Source organism: Palaemon carinicauda, chromosome 4 (genome assembly GCF_036898095.1).
Source record: "Palaemon carinicauda isolate YSFRI2023 chromosome 4, ASM3689809v2, whole genome shotgun sequence".
In the NCBI taxonomy this organism is placed as follows: Eukaryota; Metazoa; Arthropoda; class Malacostraca; order Decapoda; family Palaemonidae; genus Palaemon; species Palaemon carinicauda.
In genome coordinates this window covers 31,271,193-31,291,886 of record NC_090728.1, presented here as the reverse complement: position 1 = coordinate 31,291,886, position 20,694 = coordinate 31,271,193, and the positions used below count along the sequence as shown (strand labels likewise).

At 37.9% G+C, this 20,694-nt stretch overlaps 1 protein-coding gene across 5 annotated transcripts in view; it reads right to left on the bottom strand.

Annotated features, from left to right (window-relative positions):
* The window catches only part of LOC137639857 (PH and SEC7 domain-containing protein-like), a 261,377-nt gene that overhangs the window by 133,995 nt on the left and 106,688 nt on the right, over window positions 1-20,694 (bottom strand). For 4 of the 5 annotated variants that reach the window (XR_011044279.1, XM_068372116.1, XM_068372117.1 and 1 more), the window contains exon 4: window positions 14,945-16,550. Coding sequence is in view for 4 of the 5 variants with exons in the window: in XM_068372116.1 (XP_068228217.1) it covers window positions 14,945-16,550 (1,606 nt within the window). In the remaining variant the exon portion in view is untranslated. The remainder of the gene's footprint in view (window positions 1-14,944; window positions 16,551-20,694) is intronic. The other variant, XM_068372119.1, reaches the window with a different exon arrangement.

The window sequence follows — 20,694 nt, the reverse complement described above, 5'->3', positions numbered from 1 at the left end:
TGAAAAATCTACCAAGGCTGAATCAGTAACAATCACAGGAGAAGATGTAGACCTCTTAATCAATTTTCTTTACAGCCTTGGTTTGATCAAGGACAAATATGCACATCTTAAAACCACGCAGAGGAAATACAGAAAGCAAGCAAGATATTTAGTGGGTCCGACATTACTTCTGCCTTTTTTAGACAGGGAAAACTCAAGTTCATAAGGCTTCTGGAAAAAAATGAAGAACTAAAAGATCTTGTTGCTGTCTTTAAACAACGATCTGCTGAATCTGGAAAGATTGCTAAAGCAGGAAAGAATCCTCTTCACTTATATGGGCATAATGAATGTGAATCCCTTCTTGATTTGAGATATCTGTGCAATGTTGTCACTCATTAAAAGTAAATTCACTATGGCTTCTCTGCCTCCTACAGATGCAGCTGCTCGATTTCTTTCCTTACGTACTTATCACCAAGTGCAGAAGTGGTTGGAAAATGACTTGTCTCCAACAAATTGGGGTTGAAATGAAACTACAAAAGGATTGGTTCCAGTCACTACAGATAAAGACCCAGCTCCTCCAGACCAGCTGAACAGTCTCATGTAAATGTTCTAAAAGTTGCATGACTGCGACGTGCAGCTGTAGAATGGCAGGATTAAAATGTTCAGTGATATGTGCTTCATGGAATAGAATAATCAGAATATATTATAGGAAGGCCAGCGACACACTCCTAATGAAAAGCGAATACAGTTAAAACAGAAAGTGACAAACTTCCCTGAGGAAGTTAGTTCATGGCCATCCCACAAGGGATGAAGGTGCCAGCTAAGAGATAGATAGATAGATACATGTCAAGCTGTTATCTTATATAACAACCATTCTACAAAAGAACCAAACTACTTGTCATTACTTTCCTAGGAAGAACAATGTAGTTCGCTATATTACCCATTACGAGAGGATCAATGCTATCCTGGAAATCAATACTTCTAATTGTGCAGAGAGAGCTGGTAAAGCATTGTTTAAGTTGATACTTTCATAATTAGGGTGGATGGTTGGGTGCAAGGGTGGTAACGCTGCAAGTGAGCATTCACTGTCTATCCTAAGTCAGAAACAAAATGAGGAAGGACACCCTTGAACTAATTTTAGAGATTGGAGGTAGGCAAAAGACGTCGCAAACTTTTTCATAGCCTTGGCACAAAAACAGTTTGTCATATCAAAAATATGCATAGAAGAGTAATTATAGGGAATTTTGCATAGATTACCTTATATATTGACATATTTTCTGGAACAGGGAATCCTAAGCGAGATATTTGCAAAAAACTTCTGCCTCATTTTTCCAAGATACGGCCAAATCCGGGGCAGTAGAGGGGTGCAAAAATTATGTTATTAAATACCCTATTACAAAGATAATGAGGCTTGTTCCAGCTTTCTATGAATGTTTTCCTTATTCAATCCTCTATTCACTGGCCTATGTTCCTTTTCTAGATCTATAAATGCTATATGCAGTCACTTCCGCTCTTCCCAGTGTTTTTCCATCACGTCAGAGGGCAAACAATGCATCTATTGTTCCCCTTCCTAGCATAAAACCAAACTGGTTTTTACCTACACATGTTTCTTCCCTAATTCTTCCATCTATTATTATTTTCTATATTTTAATGATGTGAGACATTAGCTCTATTTCTCCTTAGTGAGCACAATACACAGGGTTAGTTCCTCTTGGGACCTATATATATATATATATATATATATATATATATATATATATATATATATATGTATATATATGTATACTGTATATATATTTCATATGGTCAGCTTGGCCTACTCTTAGCTTCTCATAGATCATATACATGAGGAGTTGACTAGAAGTGTTGATCTATTTTTCCCTCACTGAATGGAGAAGGTTATATATACATATATATATATATATATATATATATATATATATATATATATATATATATATATATATATATATATATATATATATATATATATATATATATATATGCAGTATATATATATATATATATATATATATATATATATATATATATATACATATGTATACTGTATATATATTTCATATGGTCAGGTAAGCCTACTCTTAGCTTCTCATAGATCATATACATGAGGAGTTGACTGGAAGTGTTGATCTATTTTTCCCTCACTGAATGGAGAAGGTAGATACTCTCCTCCTAGTATGAGATACCAATTACATATCAAGTTATCAATTCTGATTTTTCAAATTAAAGGCAAGACCAGAACATCAGGTGTAACCAGGTGGGTGTTATACCTCAGCCAACCCTCGTTGGTTCCGTGCTTGGCGTCACTATCAAAGCGACTGTTGTGGCTCTTGAAGCAGAGCATGGAACCCTTAGAGGTGTCCTCTATGCTTGAAATGGGGCTAAACAGCGAAAAACCAAAATCAACAAGAAAAAAAATTAAGTGATTATGCACTTTTTCTCCTTTCATTGTAGGTGAAATGATCTGTAAAGGTCTTGTGCTTCTTGGAGTACAGTACTTACCTATAGTAAAGAACTTAAGAAATCTCATTTGCCCAAAAGCAAAAGACACCGCAATAAGAAAGCTTCCAAACTCTAGGGAACCTAAGAGAGGATTGGGTCTTCTCTGAATGGCATCTTTTGGATGCTTCCTCAAGTGTTTGGTTCACTTGCTATACAGTGAACCCTCGCTACTTCGCGGTTCGACCATCGCGGATTCACCACTTCGCGGATTTTTTCCATAACCCATATACAGTATATACAGTAATATATATATATATATATATATATATATATATATATATATACATATATATATATATATATATATATATATATGTATGCATGTATTTATGTATATATGTAGGTATGTATGTGTATACATATAAATATATATATATATATATATATACACACACACACACATATATATATATATATATATATATAAATATATATATATATATATATATATATATATATATATATATATATATATATATATATATATCTAAAGTAGGAAGATGTGATGTAGTTCTAAGGGAAAAGTATGGGAAATATGTCTGGGTAATAAGCAAAGCTCTACCTCCAGTTTGTTTCTACATTATGATCAGAGATAAATGTAAACAAAACATTGGTTGCCATTTTTTATCGTGCTTTTTAGCATGTTTAGGAAATGCATGATATAAAATCACCTTTAATATTTGTGCCTGTTTTAGTTTAGGGTACTGTAGTACATGCATTAAGTGTTCTGTACATTAAAGGGTAGTTTGTTAACAGTACTACGTACAAGGGAAGGTTTTAAAAGTCTGAATATACATGTTGAATAAATAGGTAAATATGGTGTCACTACTTCGCGGATTTTCACCTATCGCGGCCGCGACTGGAACCTATCTACCGCGATAAACGAGGGTTCACTGTAGTGATACTTGAGTCAGGTTACCTCAGGACTAGCTACCTCTCTTTCTAGATTCAACCTGCTTGTGTCCCGTGTATGCCTAAATTATTGCCGATATAGTTGAGGTCTTTGTCTACTAACTCTTTGGCGGTTCATTCCATGGGCCTACCAGTTTCGAGAATTTCAGTATTCTTCCTGCTCCCACCATGCTCTGAATTGAAGATATTACAGTGCCTGGACCCTTGGGCTTTCAGGCTCAAGGAAATATTCCAGTGGGGGCTGCCTCTTCAAGCTTATATCCTCTGGGTTCAGTGATTGGATAGGGGAGGAACTAGTAAGAGCAGGTTCCATCATGGAGGGAGAGGATGGGGACTCTGTAGGCAACCTGTCACAGAATGCATCTCCTGGCATCGCAAGGACGTGCTTTGTTGTAGGAGTGGATATATTCCCTCCAAGGAAAATGTATTTGAAGACTTAACAGCTTCCCCATCTCGTGCTTGCATATTAAGGAACCTTCCACTAAGCATCTCCCCAACTCATACCTAGAGGTGTTACTGCTAATATAAAAGGTACAAGATAGACCTTGACAATCTGCCAAAAGCAGTTTCCCGTGCTGGGGGGTTCCTACTTAATCACACGTTTTGTATTCATGGTCGCGATGACAGTGCCAGGCCAAAATATGACTTTCATAGGCATGAAGGGAATAGTATCAATGAAATCACTGAAGGATCTGATGCTGAAAGGGGATTCCATCCTCCTCCAAAAAAAATGTGATCTCTTTAGAGGCTTACTCTAGGGGGTTTGAAGGTTTCATGGAACTGCATGGGTTTTATGATTTCTTTTTCCCCAAGAAACTGGATGCCCATAAAAGCACAAAAACAGCTGGTTGATGGTTTTCCCACATTCCAGAAGCAATTAGAATAGTGAAGTTCAACATTCAGTATAAACTTTTTTCTGGTGTCTCATGTATTCTTTCTGGAAGTCTGACCTGCCAGTGGATCACAGAGCCTGCTATGGTCTATTTCCTGTGTATGTTCTGGAATGCATAATTCCAGAACTTACAAAGACAAAGTTTGAGGCAGGACGTCATGTATTGGGATCTTGCGATCTGGAAAAGTGGATGTAGAGGAGTTTCTCTTTAGTAACCCTCTCTATCAGCACTTTTTTTCCTTAATCCTTCATAGGTTGAGCCAAGACGAATGCGTTGTCAGTAACACTTCACATCTTTCGACCCTCACTGATTAGGATGAAAGTTTATAACGTATTACCATTATCATTAGCTAGACTACAACCATAGCTGAAAACAAGGATGCTATAAGCCCTGTGGTCACAACAAGGAATGTAGCCTGAGGAAAGGAAGGAAATAAACTATATATGAGAGGTAATGAGTAAAAGTATAAAATATTTTATTATCAGTATGTTAAAATAGATGTGTCTATATAAACTAATAGGAGATATCAACCTTGTCAACATGAAAGCATTTGCAGGAAGTTTAAACTCTCAAGTTCCGCAAAATTCAACTTCCCGATTACGAAGATCCTTCCACATTTTGGTCACAGATGGAATAATACATTTAAAATGCTGTGTAATATCGAGCCTTATGATAGAAAAGGCAATACTGTTACAAGTAACAACATACCTAGTGAAACTTACATGATGGAAAAGTCTGGAAAGGTCTTGAATACAAAGGATACAAAGGATGGTAAGATATCTTATGCATGTGCCAAATATCATTATTCAGATAAGAATACAAAATTTAATAGAATGCAAGTTTTTGTCATAGAAATTAAGATAAGAGTAAGCAGCTGAAGACCAGACAAGATAACAATACAGTACTTGAAACAAGGTAAAAAGAAAGAATCCAAAATTTTCTTCGGGTTTGATTGATCATTGAAATCTTAGAAGACTTTCTCACAAAGGTGCATGATGGGGAGGGGGAAGGGAAGGCATAACCAGGGCAGTATCAGGACTAAAATGCATTATAATAAAAATAAGGAAACTAGGATAACATTAGTTCTAAAAACAGTACAGCAGTATGAATATATGAATGAGCATGTGTTAAAAGGGATAAGCAGAGAGAATGGGTGATAAAATGGAGAAAATGAGCAGGCCGGTTATCTGTGGGGACATAGCACCAGTGGGGGAAATCCACCTCAAACCAAGTACCCTTCCATTTAAGTCATTTTTTGCTGCATTAAGCATAGTAAGATATCTATAAAAAGGAGCTTATAGGTTTGAGTCGTCTGAAACAGACTACTTTCTGATAATGTAGACCTCTAAAAATAGGTTTGCCAGATAGACATCAGACAGAGGTTATCAATAGGATTGCTGTAGAGCTGAGCTGTATAAGGGTCCACATGAAGAGGATTTTTATCCTTGGCCAGAGAGAAAACGGGAGACAGTACCATGAGACAGCCAGGAGGGAGGATGAGGAACTCCTGCTCACTGTGAAAGACAACCAGTATGTTGAATCCCCACTCTCCCGAAGGGTAAGGTTATCAAACATATTTCCTTCTGTAGAGACCCATTTATGCTGATGGAGAAATGATCCAATCCAGGCAAAAAATCAAACACTTTATCAAGGGATCAGGAAACAAGAGTTGGTAAAGAAGGTGGTTGTTGCAAGGAAAGTATTTCTGTGAAACACATCCAATCCTAAATCCATATTAAATGCTTACTTGAGAATCTCTGTCAAGAGAAGATTTATAAGACAACTGTTGAAGGGTTACACATCCTATTCTCCATCAAATGACCCAGAAAGGAAGTCAAGAAGTTAAGGGTTATCCAGCGTCGGACCCTTTGCCAAAGAAAGGACAATCACGTCCTCCAAACTAACTGGTATTGTCTTATGGAGGATGATCTTGCACCTCATAAAGTAAATAATGTTGTCAGTTGTGAAGATTTAAAATTAACAGCATTGTGTTACTGCGCTAACCAAAGAGGGAGTAACTTGGCCACAGTGGAGCTATGAGCTCAGATGGCCCTGCTAAAACCTTAAAGATCTTCGAAATCAAACTTGTCAGAAGAAAGAGATGATTGAAGACCAAATGTTCCCATCTACTTCAAGGCATCTCTTTTAACTGGCCAAAAGAAAAGTCCATATTTATTGCACTATAGAGCCACAATTTGTTGTTCTTTACACTCGTGATCAGGTACACCTCACATGGATATCTATTACAGTATGTCGAAGATCTAGTGGAAGGAGCTCTGATCTTTGATCTAGTATATGTTGAAGGCCATATGCCTGGACACGGCAACATCTATTTAACTGAGGGAGACTAACAGGTAGACCAGGGAGAGGAACAGATTCCTCTACTAGGAGTACTACAGTATTTAAGGGTCTCAAACAAGAACCCCTTCTACAGACAGAAAGTTGTCTGGTTATCTGTATAAGAACGATGTACAAGTCCCTACTTGGACTGAGCTTCTCCAGCGTTGGAAAGGCCAGTAACATGTTCAACTCGTTTATATGAAATGCTGAAAACTGAGGGAACCCTTTTCTGAACACAAAGGTCTCCTCCAAGTGATCTCTCCAACCTAATTTAGATGCAATTGTATGAAAGATCACAGAAATAGAGGTGAGATCAAAGTGAAAGTACTGTATCTGCAATCTCAATGAGGAAGCCTAACAAATGGACTATGGAGAGGGACACATTCATCTCGTGAAGGAGCTTCATGATTGAGAATACTACACCCTAATTGCCATAGTATTCTCAATCATGAAGCTCCCTCAAGAGAGGAATGCGTCCCTCTCCATAGTCCATTTGTTAGGCTCAATCAGTGAGATTGCAGATACTTTCACTTTTATCTCACCTCTATTTCTGCGATCTTTCACACAAATGCATCTAAATCAGGTTGGGGAGATCACTTGGAGGAGACCTTTGTGCTCAGAAATGGGTTACCTCAGTTTCCATAAGACAATTAGGGTTCTCGAACAAGATCCCCATCTAGAGACATCAAATGACCCAGAAAGGGAGTCAAGTAGTCAGGGGTTGTCCGGCATAGGCGCCTTTGCTGAAGAAAGGACAATCACATCCTCCACACTAACAAATATTGTCTAATGGAGGATGATCTCTTGCATGTTATCAAGTAAATAATGTTGTCAGTTGTGAAGATTCACTGGTTGATAATGGTGAGAAAATACTGGTACGAAGGTTTTGGGTTTTAAAGGAGGATTCAAACTTAACAGCATTGTGCTACTGTGCTAACCAAAGAGGGAGTAACTTTGGGCCACAGTGGGGCTATAAGCTCAAATCTCCTGCTAAGACTGATAAGACATAAGAAACCTTCAATATCAAACTTGTCAGAAGAAAGGGATGGATTGAAGACCAACTGTTCCCCTCTAATTCAAGGCATCTCTTATAACTGGTCAAAAGAAAAGTCCATATTTATAGCACTATAGAGCCACAATTTGCTGTTCTTTACAATTGTGATCAGGTGCACCTCTAATGGATATCTATTATGTTGAAGATCTTGATGAAGGAGCTCTGACCTTTGATCTAATATATGTTTAAGACCATGTACCTGGACGAGGCAACATCTATTTCCCCGAGGGAGCCTGACGGGTAAACCAGTGAGAGGAACAGATTTCTCTCTAGTAAGAGTACTACAGCGTTTAGGGGTCTCGAACAAGAAGCCCTCCTATATACAGAAAGTAGTCTGGTTGTCTATAAAAAATCTTGATGTATAAGTTCCTACTTGGATTGAGCTGCTCGTGTTAGATAGACCTGCAACATTTTCAACTCATTTATATGAAATGCTGGAAACTCAGGGAACCCTTTTCCAAACACAAAGGTCTCCTCCAAGCAACCTCCCCAACCTGATTTAGATGCATTTGTATGAAAGATGACGGAAATAGGGGTGAGACTATAGTGATAGTACAGTATCTGCTATCTCACTGAGGGAGCCTAACAAATGGACTATGGAAATGGACACATTCCTCTCTTGAAGGAGTTTCATGATTGGGAATGCTACAGCAATAAGGGTTCTCAAACAAGAGCCTCATCTACAGAGACAACGGAGAGCTGTCTAGTTGTTGATAAAAATCTTAATGCACAAGTTTCCTCTTGGATTGAGCTTATTCAGTGTCAGACGGACCATCATCAATTCCAACACATACAGTATATGGAAATGCTGCAAACTGGGGGAACTATTTTTCGAACACACAGGTCTCCTAGGAGTGACCTCCCAATACAATCTAGATGCATTTGTAAGAAAGAATCATGGAAACTAAGGTTGCAGCTTAGCAAGTAATAATAAGAATAATGAGAAACCTCTTGTACTTTTTGGGTTACAATAGCCCTTTAGGAGCTACTTTCCTCAAAACTCAATTGACTGCTTTCAACTTTGTCAACAACAAATGCACACTGGAGCAGGCCCAGGACTAGCTCCTTTTACTATCTGCAGGGAGAAAGGCTTTGAAGATCAGAAAATTCCCTGCAAAGACCCGACACTCGTCCAAATGAGCAATGTACTCTACTCCACGCAATCACATCTAACTAGATCACTATCTTTGCCTATTTTGTGTATACCAAAGGAGCTATACTACATTGAGGTCTCATGAAATCACCTGTCTTTACTAGCCATAGTCTAAAAAAAAAAAAAAAAAAGTAGGGAGCAATAAGGACATTACAGTAAGTCGAGGTTAATAGTACTGTACATGTTCGGGCAACTTGGGCTAATAATTGGCAGACAAGGACTATGGCCATTATTCTGATGGCATTGCATTTGGTGTGTTTGTTCAAAGGAGACAGGTTAATGATTGCTTTCCTTTGGAGTCTTTGGGGACATGAAAAAGTTGGCCCTTGAATCTTAGAAAGAAATATTCCTATATAGCTTCCTTCTCTAACGATATGTGAAATAAACAGCAGAATTCTTGGGTTTCAGGCTGGAAGAGCTTGTGCCATTGTGCTGAAAGACCATGCATGGACCAAAGGAGGGGGTTTTGGACTGGGAGAACTTATGCCCTGGTGAGGATTTGGGTTCAAAACACTTCTGCAATGGAGAGGGTTTGGGGTTGGAGGAAATTACTGGACAAGTTGGTAATTTGTCCGAAAGGAGAGTTCGCACTGATATGGAACTAAAAAAGATTTTAGTGAGGGGTCTGCATCTAGTCTACCTATTTATTTAAGAGACTCCCTCGCTACTTTCTTTCAAGTCAAAATTAAATAAACATCTTTCAAGTGATATTTGATTTCTCTACAGTATTATATCTTAATATCTTAGCTACTTATATTCATATCTATAGTTTAAAACTACTATAATGTATGATTTTTATTTTACCTTTTGACCTTTATAAATTTCTTATGGTTTTTAATGCTTTAAAAACTTATATTTCTATTAATACTTTTGAAGCTCTAATAATGTACTTTAGTTTTTAGCCCGTCTTTTTTATTATGGTTCTCTATGCTTTCTATATATTTATCAATACTTTTAAAACTTTTATAATGCATCTAGTTTTAATTTTGACTTTATTATTAAGGTTTTATATGATCTTTAATGTTTTAACATATTTTTTACCAGTACTTTTAAAGCCATTATATATTTTGTTTTTCTCCTGACTTTTAAAAGAATCTTAATTATGGTTTTCTATGCTTTATAATATTTTAAATGCTTATGTTTTTATCATTACTTTTAAAACTACAGTATTATACAGTATGATATTTAGTTTTCTATGCACTAGTACCTTTAAAAGAATCTAGATTATGGGTTTTTAGCTTCTGCTAAAAGTCAGTGAACTCCAAGTCCAATCTAATTCAGTGGGCTTCTGCAATAATGATGTAGTACACTCATTCATTTCTCAATTCTGAATCAGGAGGGATAATATATCAACTACCCTACCTAGGTCAATTATCATTCAGTATGGTTGACGAATAAGTAGAAGAGACACCTTTATGCCCTGTAAAGTTCTTGAAAACATGTATATAAAATTCAAGAAATTGTTAAAAATATACCCCATTTTTGGCATTAATAGCAAATACAGACACGATACTTTATAAAGCTAAAAAATTAACCGTGCTCAAACTCTGAATGACCCTTATGCTCTTTACTCTTCCAATCTCTCTTGTCGTTCGGAGTGTATCAGATTAATTGCTAGCAAAATGGCTAACAGCTCAAGTAAATACTGATGCTTCTTAAGTAGGTGATGAAAACGGATTTGTTTTGTCTGAGGATATTGTAGCACAACCCGCACCCATCGAAGATTTTGAGCCATCAGTACATATGGCAGAGAGAAGTCCTCTGAATACGTTCCAAGGTATGATGTCCCTCCGAGTGCTGAATGATTATATTTCTTTGGTAAATAAAAAAGATGAATGCTAGTCTTTTCTTCCTGATCCAAGGTGGAGGAAAAGGAGATGGTTGAATATGGTCATTATGATGTTTGTTGACATTATTAGCTAATTTTCCTTTGTGAAAATGGAGGTCATGATTGTTTATAAATATATCACTGCTTTATTGGAGAATGTGTAGACAGGATCTTTAACACACTTCACATTGTACAAAATCTCGATACAAGGGCAAAGGTGCCTACCTTTTTTCACATAAAGCTGATACATTTGGGGAAGATCTACAAGCTCCCTTACAAAGTCTCAGGCCTCGACTGTGTGTTCGATCTAAAGATTTCAAATTAGCTTCAGATCCTAATCCATATATTGGCCTACCATAATCTATCCTCAATAAAACTGTTTTTTAGATCATCATTAAGTTGATCTCTTTGCACCACATATTGTATTAGATAATTTCATCATTGGGTTGAGAGCATTTTCAGACTTAGATTTGACGTAAAATACTGTGTGCTTTCCGACTGAGGCAGGTAATAGATAAGTCGCAAAAAATTTACATTACCTTGGAATTAGATTTGAGCATCACCCAATTATGTCTTTGGTTTGCTTCCATTAAACTGAACGACCTTCCACTGAGAATGAAGCAGAGGAACTTCCTTGAAGACTGATGGACCAGAATCTTAAGGTATGCATCTCTCAGGTCCACAGAGAGAATAAAGTTGTTCCTATTGAAGGAAGCTCTTGCAATACTCACCGTCTCTATCTTTAGCGAAATTTGTGGAACAAACTTATTCAGGGCAGAGAGATCAATTACCAGTTTCCAACCCCCAGATGACTTCTCCATAAGGACCAGAACACTGATAAAGCTTGGAGATTCATCCCGTACTATCAGTAGTGCATCCTTGTCCAACATCTTTATCTCTGAATGAAGGATGAGGTCTTCCACCGAATCCAGGTGAAGGTCGTTTGAGTCCCAAGTGAGGAGAGAAGAGTAGTAAACATGAGGCAGTATTTGTGTCAGATGACTTCTACCATCCAGCCCTCTACTCCATGATATTGCCACATCACCCCCCTCATGTCAGTTTCAGGACAGGACTATCTTCCCTAGTGACATCTAGCTCCTCTCCTGCTCCTTCCCCTTTTGGGCTGACCATAATGGGGACAAAAGGGTTGAGCAGAATCTGTCGATCTTTTTGAGGAAGACGCTGTCGGCGTAGCAGATCTGAATCTGGAGATTTTAGACGACTTCTTGAGGGTCTGCTTCAGAGGAGTCTCGATGCATTCACCTTCAGTGTTGGTCCCGATGTCCTTGACTTCATAAAGGTGATGGCTTGATGGAAAAGGGAGTCCTGGCTGGACTTTTTCCAATTATCAGTCATTTCCTCTATCCTGTCAGGGAGAAAAAGCACTGAGCTCTGGCTAATCGGGGCATTCCAGTGACTCTCGTTGTCCAATTTGCCTAGCAAATTTGGCAGCAAATGTGTCCCTCCACTTAAGGACTCAGTTGATCCAGTGCTTAGTAGACTGGTGGGCTAGGAAAGGGACTGCCTTTGCCTCTGATAAAATTAAGTCCATGAACTGCTGTCTCTCAGGATTTGACAAATCCTGGGAATAGGTGAAGAAGGCAACCATTCCTGACCAGTGGTTCAACCAGGTCACCTAGAGACTAACATTCGCAATAGCTTTTATACTTGCCACGTCAGAAGCCGAAAAGATAATTGACTACGTCCTTAGTCTCTCTACCTATCTACCAGGAGTTAGGAGTCGTGACAGCTGCATGTATCAGCAGGGGAATATATGTCTTCCAGAATGTAGAAGTTTTTTTTTGCTTGGAGAGAGCTAGTGGTAAGATTTTGTTGGATAGACTATCATAAAGCAAATTCCTTCACCTGAAGACTTCAATGTCTGTGTTGATGACTTTCCTGGCCAGTTTTAACTAGTTAAGTTTTAACGTGGGTCTTGAGTCTAGTGGAGTGCTTTAAAGCCTATAGACTGAAGTTTTCCTTCCCTTAATCAGAGCTCTGGATGCTTCTCCCAGATAGTTCATCTGCCTGATGACAGTCAGAACCTTTAAAAATGTTAGTGCAAACTCAGGCTCTTCTACACCAGCCAGGGCATGGACTGAGTTGAAAGCCAATGGGTTGATAATATCTATTGACTCCTCACACCTCAGCTGAGGGAGAATTATCTTGTTCTGGAGAAAGGTGGCAAAGTTAAAAATGTTTTCTGTCAGTTCCCAGTACCAAATGAATGGTATCAAGGTGAACCCATCTCAATTGGGTCATTCCTTGCAGACTTAAGAGTTTTTTTTTTTTTTTGCACCTTGGGTGATGAAGCGAGTGTTTGTATCTCTGAAGGGCTAATACAATCACATCAGGAGGACCTGTGGAATGCCCTCAGTGCCTAAGGAAGGCCACAATGTCCTTAGGGCATTGTTCTTAGCCATGTCCTCATCTTTTAAAAGTGTTTCGGGATTCCCCCGAGGAGACTAAATACCTGCTTCTCCAAGAGAAGCAGAAAATGCCATCTCGCCCTGGGCTTGCCCTTATGTTAAATCAATGTAATTTTTATTCTACTTCCCCCTGGAGGAGGGAGAGACAGAGGAGGCTCAGAAGCCAGAGTACCAGATGGAGATAGGAGAGGTCGAACTGATTTCTTAGACTTCGAGGAATACCCCAAAGGAGAAGTATCTTGTATGGACTTCCTCCTCTAGCCATCTTTCAGCCACTGGGAGGACGACCATTCCCTACACTCCTCACACGGTGATGACACCGAGCAGTCATGACCTCTGCCAAAAGAGCACAAAGAATGGAGATCCAAAGAGGTCCAGCTCATAAAGGGTCAACACTTATGGTCGGGAACGTTCACCTGGGCAGGACAGGATGCCCCCAATTGGTTTATCCATTCACCAAACACAACAATCTGCAAGTAAAACAAATAGGTGTAAAAAAACAAAGTTTGTAAGCACCATGAGTGCATCTGTTGTACTCTGCAGCTGAGGTCAAAGTGACTACTCAGTGTGCTGGTAGGGAACACGGTTCCCAACTATCAGCCAATAACTACCTACACCTTGTTACAAATTTTAACAGCTGAGTTTCCAACTTTGCTGAAAACATTCTACTATTAAAGGACGAAGATTTGTAATCGTGTAGAAACCAATTACTGTTTGTATTTCAGATGAGCACTTGAATTGCTCATCACTCTCACTATAATATGGGAATAAAAGTGATAAGTGAAAAGGTTGAGCATTCATAATACTGTACCAGCAACCATCTAGTTGTCAAGATTACATTCACACTGTTTTAAAAACACACGATTATTTCTATTAGTACAATACCATCTTTCTTGTTCACACCATTAGGTACAAACAGGTTATAGAAAGTGGCAAACTGAGAATAATGGAATTGTTGTAAGTTAAGACTATGCTAACCTACTGCACACACAGGCTTTTGTATGTGAATATTCTGATCCAGAACTACAATAACAGGCATTTATTTCATCTTCAATCAATAGATGTCTCTCTGGATCATAGTCCTGGTTTTATATAGTGATTCTTAGAGAAAAAATACTGAGCTAGACACCATGCAACAAGGGAATACTGTATGAAATTCATTTGTATAGTAGTGTGTTGATGTTACATAAAGTGCAAACATGGAATCTATGATGTAACTATATTAAAGATTGAATTAATGAATTAAAAATAGGTCAAGGGGAAGTATTATTGGACACCTTAACCCTTTTACCCGCAAAGGACGTACTGGTACATTTCACAAAAGCCATCCCTTTACCCCCATGGACGTACCGGTACGTCCTTGCAAAAAAATGCTATAAAAAAATTTTTTCATATTTTTTATATTTTTTTGAGAAAATTCAAGCATTTTCCAAGAGAATGAGACCAACCTGACCTCTCTATGACAAAAATTAAGGCTTTTAGAGCAATTTAAAAAAGATATACAGTACTGCAAAATGTGCTGGGAAAAAAATAACCCCCTGGGGGTTAAGGGTTGGAAATTTCCAAATAGCCTGGGGGTAAAAGGGTTAACATTGAAGATGATGAAAACATTGGGGCCGGCACTGATTTCTGGCAATAAATATTCCAAGATTTGACACCTCAGTAAAATCAAGTACAAAACTAAAGAAGTTTTGGATGCACAGTACACAAGTGTACAGATTTTAAACACACCTCTATTGAAAAAAAAAAAAAAAGTTCCTATAAAAAACTAATTACATTGTATTCAGTAAAAATATCTGATCTATTAAGAACACAATACAGTACTGCACTTACTTTTTAGATAAATGTCTCGAAACATCAGATTTCTTAAAGCCATCTAGGGTAACAAGGCGTTTTGCCAATCTGACCGCAGACGGGATGTCCACAGCCTTAGGACTATAATGGAAGCTGTGCAAAGAGTCAATGTCTGACTCATCTTCACTTAAAGGAGGAGAGGTGGTACTTGAGGTTCGTATGGAAGCCTTTCCTACCCCATCCTCTTCTGAAAGACAGGTAATTTCATCTTCAGATTCACGTAATTCCTGATAAGCTAAAGTATCGGGGGAGAGGGTGCCTGAGCCTGGGGTTGGGGGTCGCGTGTTAGTAGGGGTCAAATCTGGGTCACGGGAAACATCATTAACATCAGGGGATTCTTGGTGTAGCTGCTCACCACTTTTACTTAATTGTTGAGGTCTTTTCCTCTTGCTATTTTTATCAGGTCCTTCTACTTTTATCACAATACGATTTTCATCCTGCTTTCTTACTTTGGCTCTATCAGGGACTAGACCTCTATCAGTAGTCATTACACTACCCATGTTGTTATGTCCATTGGGAAGCAAATCTTTGGCACTAAATCCGTTAGCATGAGAAGAAGGAATGTGCAAGGTAGGTGTCGTGTCGTCCCACTCAAGTTCATCAGGCACGTCAGTGTCCGGACTCGTTAAACTAGAACTGTTAGACAAAACATTCTCAGACCTGTTAGAGCTGCCAAGGGAATCACGACCACTGCACATTTTATCATACACACCACTACATGAATACTGCATGGATGATGTTGGGGAAAGAGGAGATGCTGGGGAGGGAGACCGTATTAAGGGGCTGTCTGAATCATGACTTGAATGTACACTATCTGGGGAGGTTGGGGCATTGAATGTCCACACAATACGATGATCACGGTCCTCAGGTTCAGGGGAAGTTCTAGAATCATCACGGGTATCTAAAAGCGTGTTAAGAGAAGACGTCACATCATCATCTAGCTCTATGTTAACTGCACACATATTATCCTTCTGATATTGCAAATGGTCCTCAGATTTGGATATTCTTACAGCTGTGCTAGTTGGGGGATAAGTAAATTGCACACCACCAGTGTTATTGTCAGCAGACACAGGCGAACACAAACTCTGCGGACTTCCCACTTCATGTTTGGCTAACCTATTGGTGTGAAATACATTTTCATTTGGACTTGTAGGAACACTTGAGCTCCCAGATTTTCTCAAGTCATCAACAGTTTTCTGCTGAGGTAGCCAACTAGGATCATGGGAAGTCCGTGAGAGATTTAAAATTAGGTCACCTGTCATCAAATATGCTTCACTTTTGGGCTTCTTTTGCGTATTGCGTTCATTTTCTGCCGACGTTCTATCCCTTATGTGTATACCATTTTCTGACGCTGTATGATTTGAACCATGGCTTATTGAAGCCCTATCTGAGGCATCTGAAAGAGTGGGACTTGGGAGGGAAGGCGGTGTTGAGGATGACTGTTCTGGAGGCGTTCTACTGGCAGACTTCTTTGCTTTGATTTGCTTTACTCCCTGAAGATCATCTCTTGTGATCGCTGTTCGAAGAACATCTGGATTATTAGGAGTTGCTAAGTATTGCTGAACACGTTGCTGGATCCCTGCATCTGGAGATGACAAAGAGACACAATGAACTGTACATTAGTCTATAAAGATAACAATTTCAGCATGTAACACTTGGCAAATACTGTATTTCCAAAATTTAGAGGTTATCATAAAAAATCTTGTTCAAGACTTTAGAAACTAAATTTTATCGAGAATAGAGCACATAAAAAAAAAAAATCAGAAAACAGGATGAAATCATCTGTAATGAAATGCACACCAAATGAGATACTGGACTTGAATATGATTTTAAATTTTCCCTGCCTACATGAACTAGAAAAAAGAAAGATTAATATTTCTAAGGAAGACATCTGGTTGTAAGTCGATAACATTTTATCTTGAAACTTAAATATTTTGGTAAATTGGACATAGTATTTCAAGACCCATATTGAAATACCTGATAATTATGATTAATTATTTGTAAGCAGAAAAGTTAACCCACATAACTACTGCTTCAGTTTCAAACAACCAACAAAGTCCAATCTGGGATACTGCATGAAAATGAGAAGGAATTATATACTATGTGCTGAATGTAATAGATTGCACAAGGGTTACTCAGGATTGCAACCATTATTGAAAAGTGTTTCTCATAATGAGTGTTCGGTGAATAGATGGCGAGGAAAAATTGTCACTGTGAAACAGCAGACTTAGGTGGATGTAGAACCTTTATGTTACCTAAACAACTAAAAGGATTGTGAAGCCAGTTTTGAGACTGCAGTTACAGTATAATGAAAAAAAACCAGTATCAACAACTGCCAAACATGAGAATAGGGTACTACAGTAATTAGCCCAAAATATACTATACATATCAAAATACTATGAGTTAATCTGTGCTCTTTTAAATATTGGGAAAAGGTATTTCCATTGAAAATATGAAAAAGTATGACTGAAAATGTTCACAACCTGGATAAGCTAGAAAGATTTTACTTTAAATCAAAGGAAAAATAACCTAGAAATATGATTTCCTGAGAGGAAAACAAATTGAGACGGTTTGGGTAAAAAAAAAAACAATTGGATTTATACATCTTGGCAATATGGCCAGGTCCTCAGGGCTGCAAGGTTCATTGCCAAGGTACAATTCGGGAACCCCCCACCCACTTACACGATAAAACAAAAGTTCAGAGTGGTTGGACAGTAAGACATAAAAAGGAAGCTGAAACACGGATAAAGTAAAAGACCAAAAATTGAGTCCACCTAGAGGGTGAAGGGACACTGCAAAAACCGGAAGCAATGCCTGTAGAGCACCTAACCCACAAGCCCCTACAAGAATCATGAAAAGCTAGCTAGCTCTTTCTCACAAAAGAAAATAAACAGACACAGTAAAGTGTATGTCACCAGGTCCGGTTAATATTCATCCAAGAGAGATTAAACACCAAGAAGAAGAGATAACCCCCACACTTTAAAAAAGTGTTTCGAAAGTCGGCCAACAAAGGATAGAAACCAGGCAAAGTTCCTCCAATCTACAAGAAGGGACCAAAAGAAGAACTTGGCAACTACTGACCTGTGTCTAACTTCAGTGCCTAGCAAAATTTCTAAATCAATTAAAGTAGATTTAACAGAACATGTAGAGAATAACAATCTTCTGGTAGACAGCCAACATGGTTTTAGACAGAAGAGATCCTGTGTGACAAATCTGTTGAAATTTTTCCACATCATCTTTAGCATTTATGATAAAAGCAGGGCAATAGACATCATATATCTAGATTTTCAAAAGACTTTTGACAAAGTCTCTCATAAAAAATTAATGGTTAAAATTAGAGCACTAGGCACCATAAACGACCCAGCTGAATGAATCAAAGATTGGCTGACAAACAGAAAACAGAATTGTAATCAATGGAGAAGCCTTACGGTGGGCAGCTATTACAAGCGGAGTACCTAAAGGATCCATCCTTGGCTCATTACTATTTCTGATTTACATTAACGACAAAGATTTAGGATTAACTAGTAGAATAGCCAAATTTTCAGACGATACTAAACTGGGCATAAATGCTGCAAACTTAGAAGGCATACAATGGAATCCTTAAGAAAGGATCTAATTAAGTTAGGTGAATTCTATTAGTCACCTTCTCCACCATGAGGCTTAATATTACACAGTATTCTAGAAGTTTTATTCCAGCTGTGACCAAGTTGTTGAATGATCTTCCTAATTGAGTAGTTGAATCAGTAGAACTTCAAAAGTTCAAACTTGCAGCAAATGTTTTTATTTTGAACAGGATGACCTAAGTCTTTTTATAGTCTATATATGAAATATCTATTTTGATATTACTGTTTTAAAAATATTTTTATCTTAATTGTTCATTATTACTCATAACGTTTCTTCATTTCCTCATTTCCTTTCCTTACTTGGCTATTTTTCCCTGTTGAAGCCCTTGGGCTTATAGCATCTTGCTTTTCCAACTAAGGTTGCAGCTTAGCTAGTAATAACAATAATAATATGATGATAATAATAGTAATAATAATAATGATCAGGAAAATAGCAAATGCCTTTTAACTGCGGGAAATGCAAAGTTATGCACATAGGTTATAGTAACCCACAACAGATTACTCACTGCTGGGTAATGAAATAGAAAGTGTGGACCAGGAGGAAGACCTTGGCATTATTATTAGCAAAGATTTGAAGTACACCAAACAGAGCATAGAAGCTGAAAAGAAAGCACAAAAACTAAAAGGTTACATAAAGAGACAATTAAACTAAAGAAACAAAGACACTGTACTTCAGCTGTATATATCACTAGTATGACCTTGTGACAGGCCAAGATTAGGTTCTGACTCAAAGGCGATGTTAAAGCAACTGAGTCACAACCTACTCTTGGCCAGTCACATTGGTCATTCCATGGTCACCAATGTGACGGGCCAAGAGTAGGTTGTGACACGGTTGCTTTCACACTGCCTTTGAGTCACAAGCTACTCTTGCCAGGAGTACAATTTTGGGCTCTAGGTATTCAGAAGGATATAGATAGACTGGATATAGATAGCAGTACAAGCTAGGGCCACCAAACTAGTCCCAACACCAAGGCAATTTGAATATAGACAGAGGATGGAACGTTTGAACTTATTTGATCTACAAACTCGACGACTAAGGGGACAGTTACTAGAGGTATTCAAAATTCTTAAAGGAATAACAAATGTAGATTACAACAATCTTTTCACTCTTAGCGCAAATAAGTCCAGAGGTAATGGATACAAACTGTAATTGAAAAGATACAATACCACTCAATGTAGTAATTTCCTTACATAACAAAATAGCGAATAAATGGAACAGACTTCCAGCAGATGTAGTAAACAGTAACACAGTAAGGGAGTTCAAGAATAAGTTAGAAAAGATCATAAAAACTGTCTAAACGTTCAACCAAATAATCCTACCCAAGAGCAAATGGAATCCTCCCTCCCAAATAGTGATAATCTCACATGGAGCCTCAAAAATTATTTATCACAGTGCCTAAAGGCTGATCATAATCTCTTAGTTCCTAAAGATTAGCCCAAGAACTGTAAAGTTCAATAGCAGTTCTAGCTGCATTTCTATTATTATTGAATACTGTACTACAGTACTAATTATGTCGTACAAAGATTAATCATAATCTCTTATTTCAGAAATGTTAGTTCTCACTCATGTTTCTAATACAATTAACCTCTATCCATTATGGCAAACCCAGGATGACCAAAAGTGCTCAGTTCACAAACGGAAATGAAAGAACTGGGAATTGCATCAACTGTTTTGACCAGTGTTTCTATTACTATTTCTGTAACTCTGTATGACTCTTTTTAAAATTTCAGGTGATTCTCGACAGCAAATTTACTTTTGAGATACACATTGGCTTGTTGCGAAAGTCTTTTCAAGATTTTTGATGAGCAATCTATTCTAAAGAAGTGTTTTAATTATTTCATTCTATCTTGTTTCGAGTATTGTTCTCCTGTTTGGTCTTTAGCTGCTGATTCTCAACTTAATTTGTTGGACAGGAACTTACGGGCTATCAAATTTCTTAATCCTGATCTAGATACTAACCTATGGCACAGGCATCAATTACTTCGTTATGCATGTTGCATAAGATTTTTCATAATTCTGATCCTCCTTTACATTCAGATCTTCCCGGACAATTCCATCCTGTTCGTAATACTAGGCATACATTTAATTCTAAGTCAGGCCTTCTC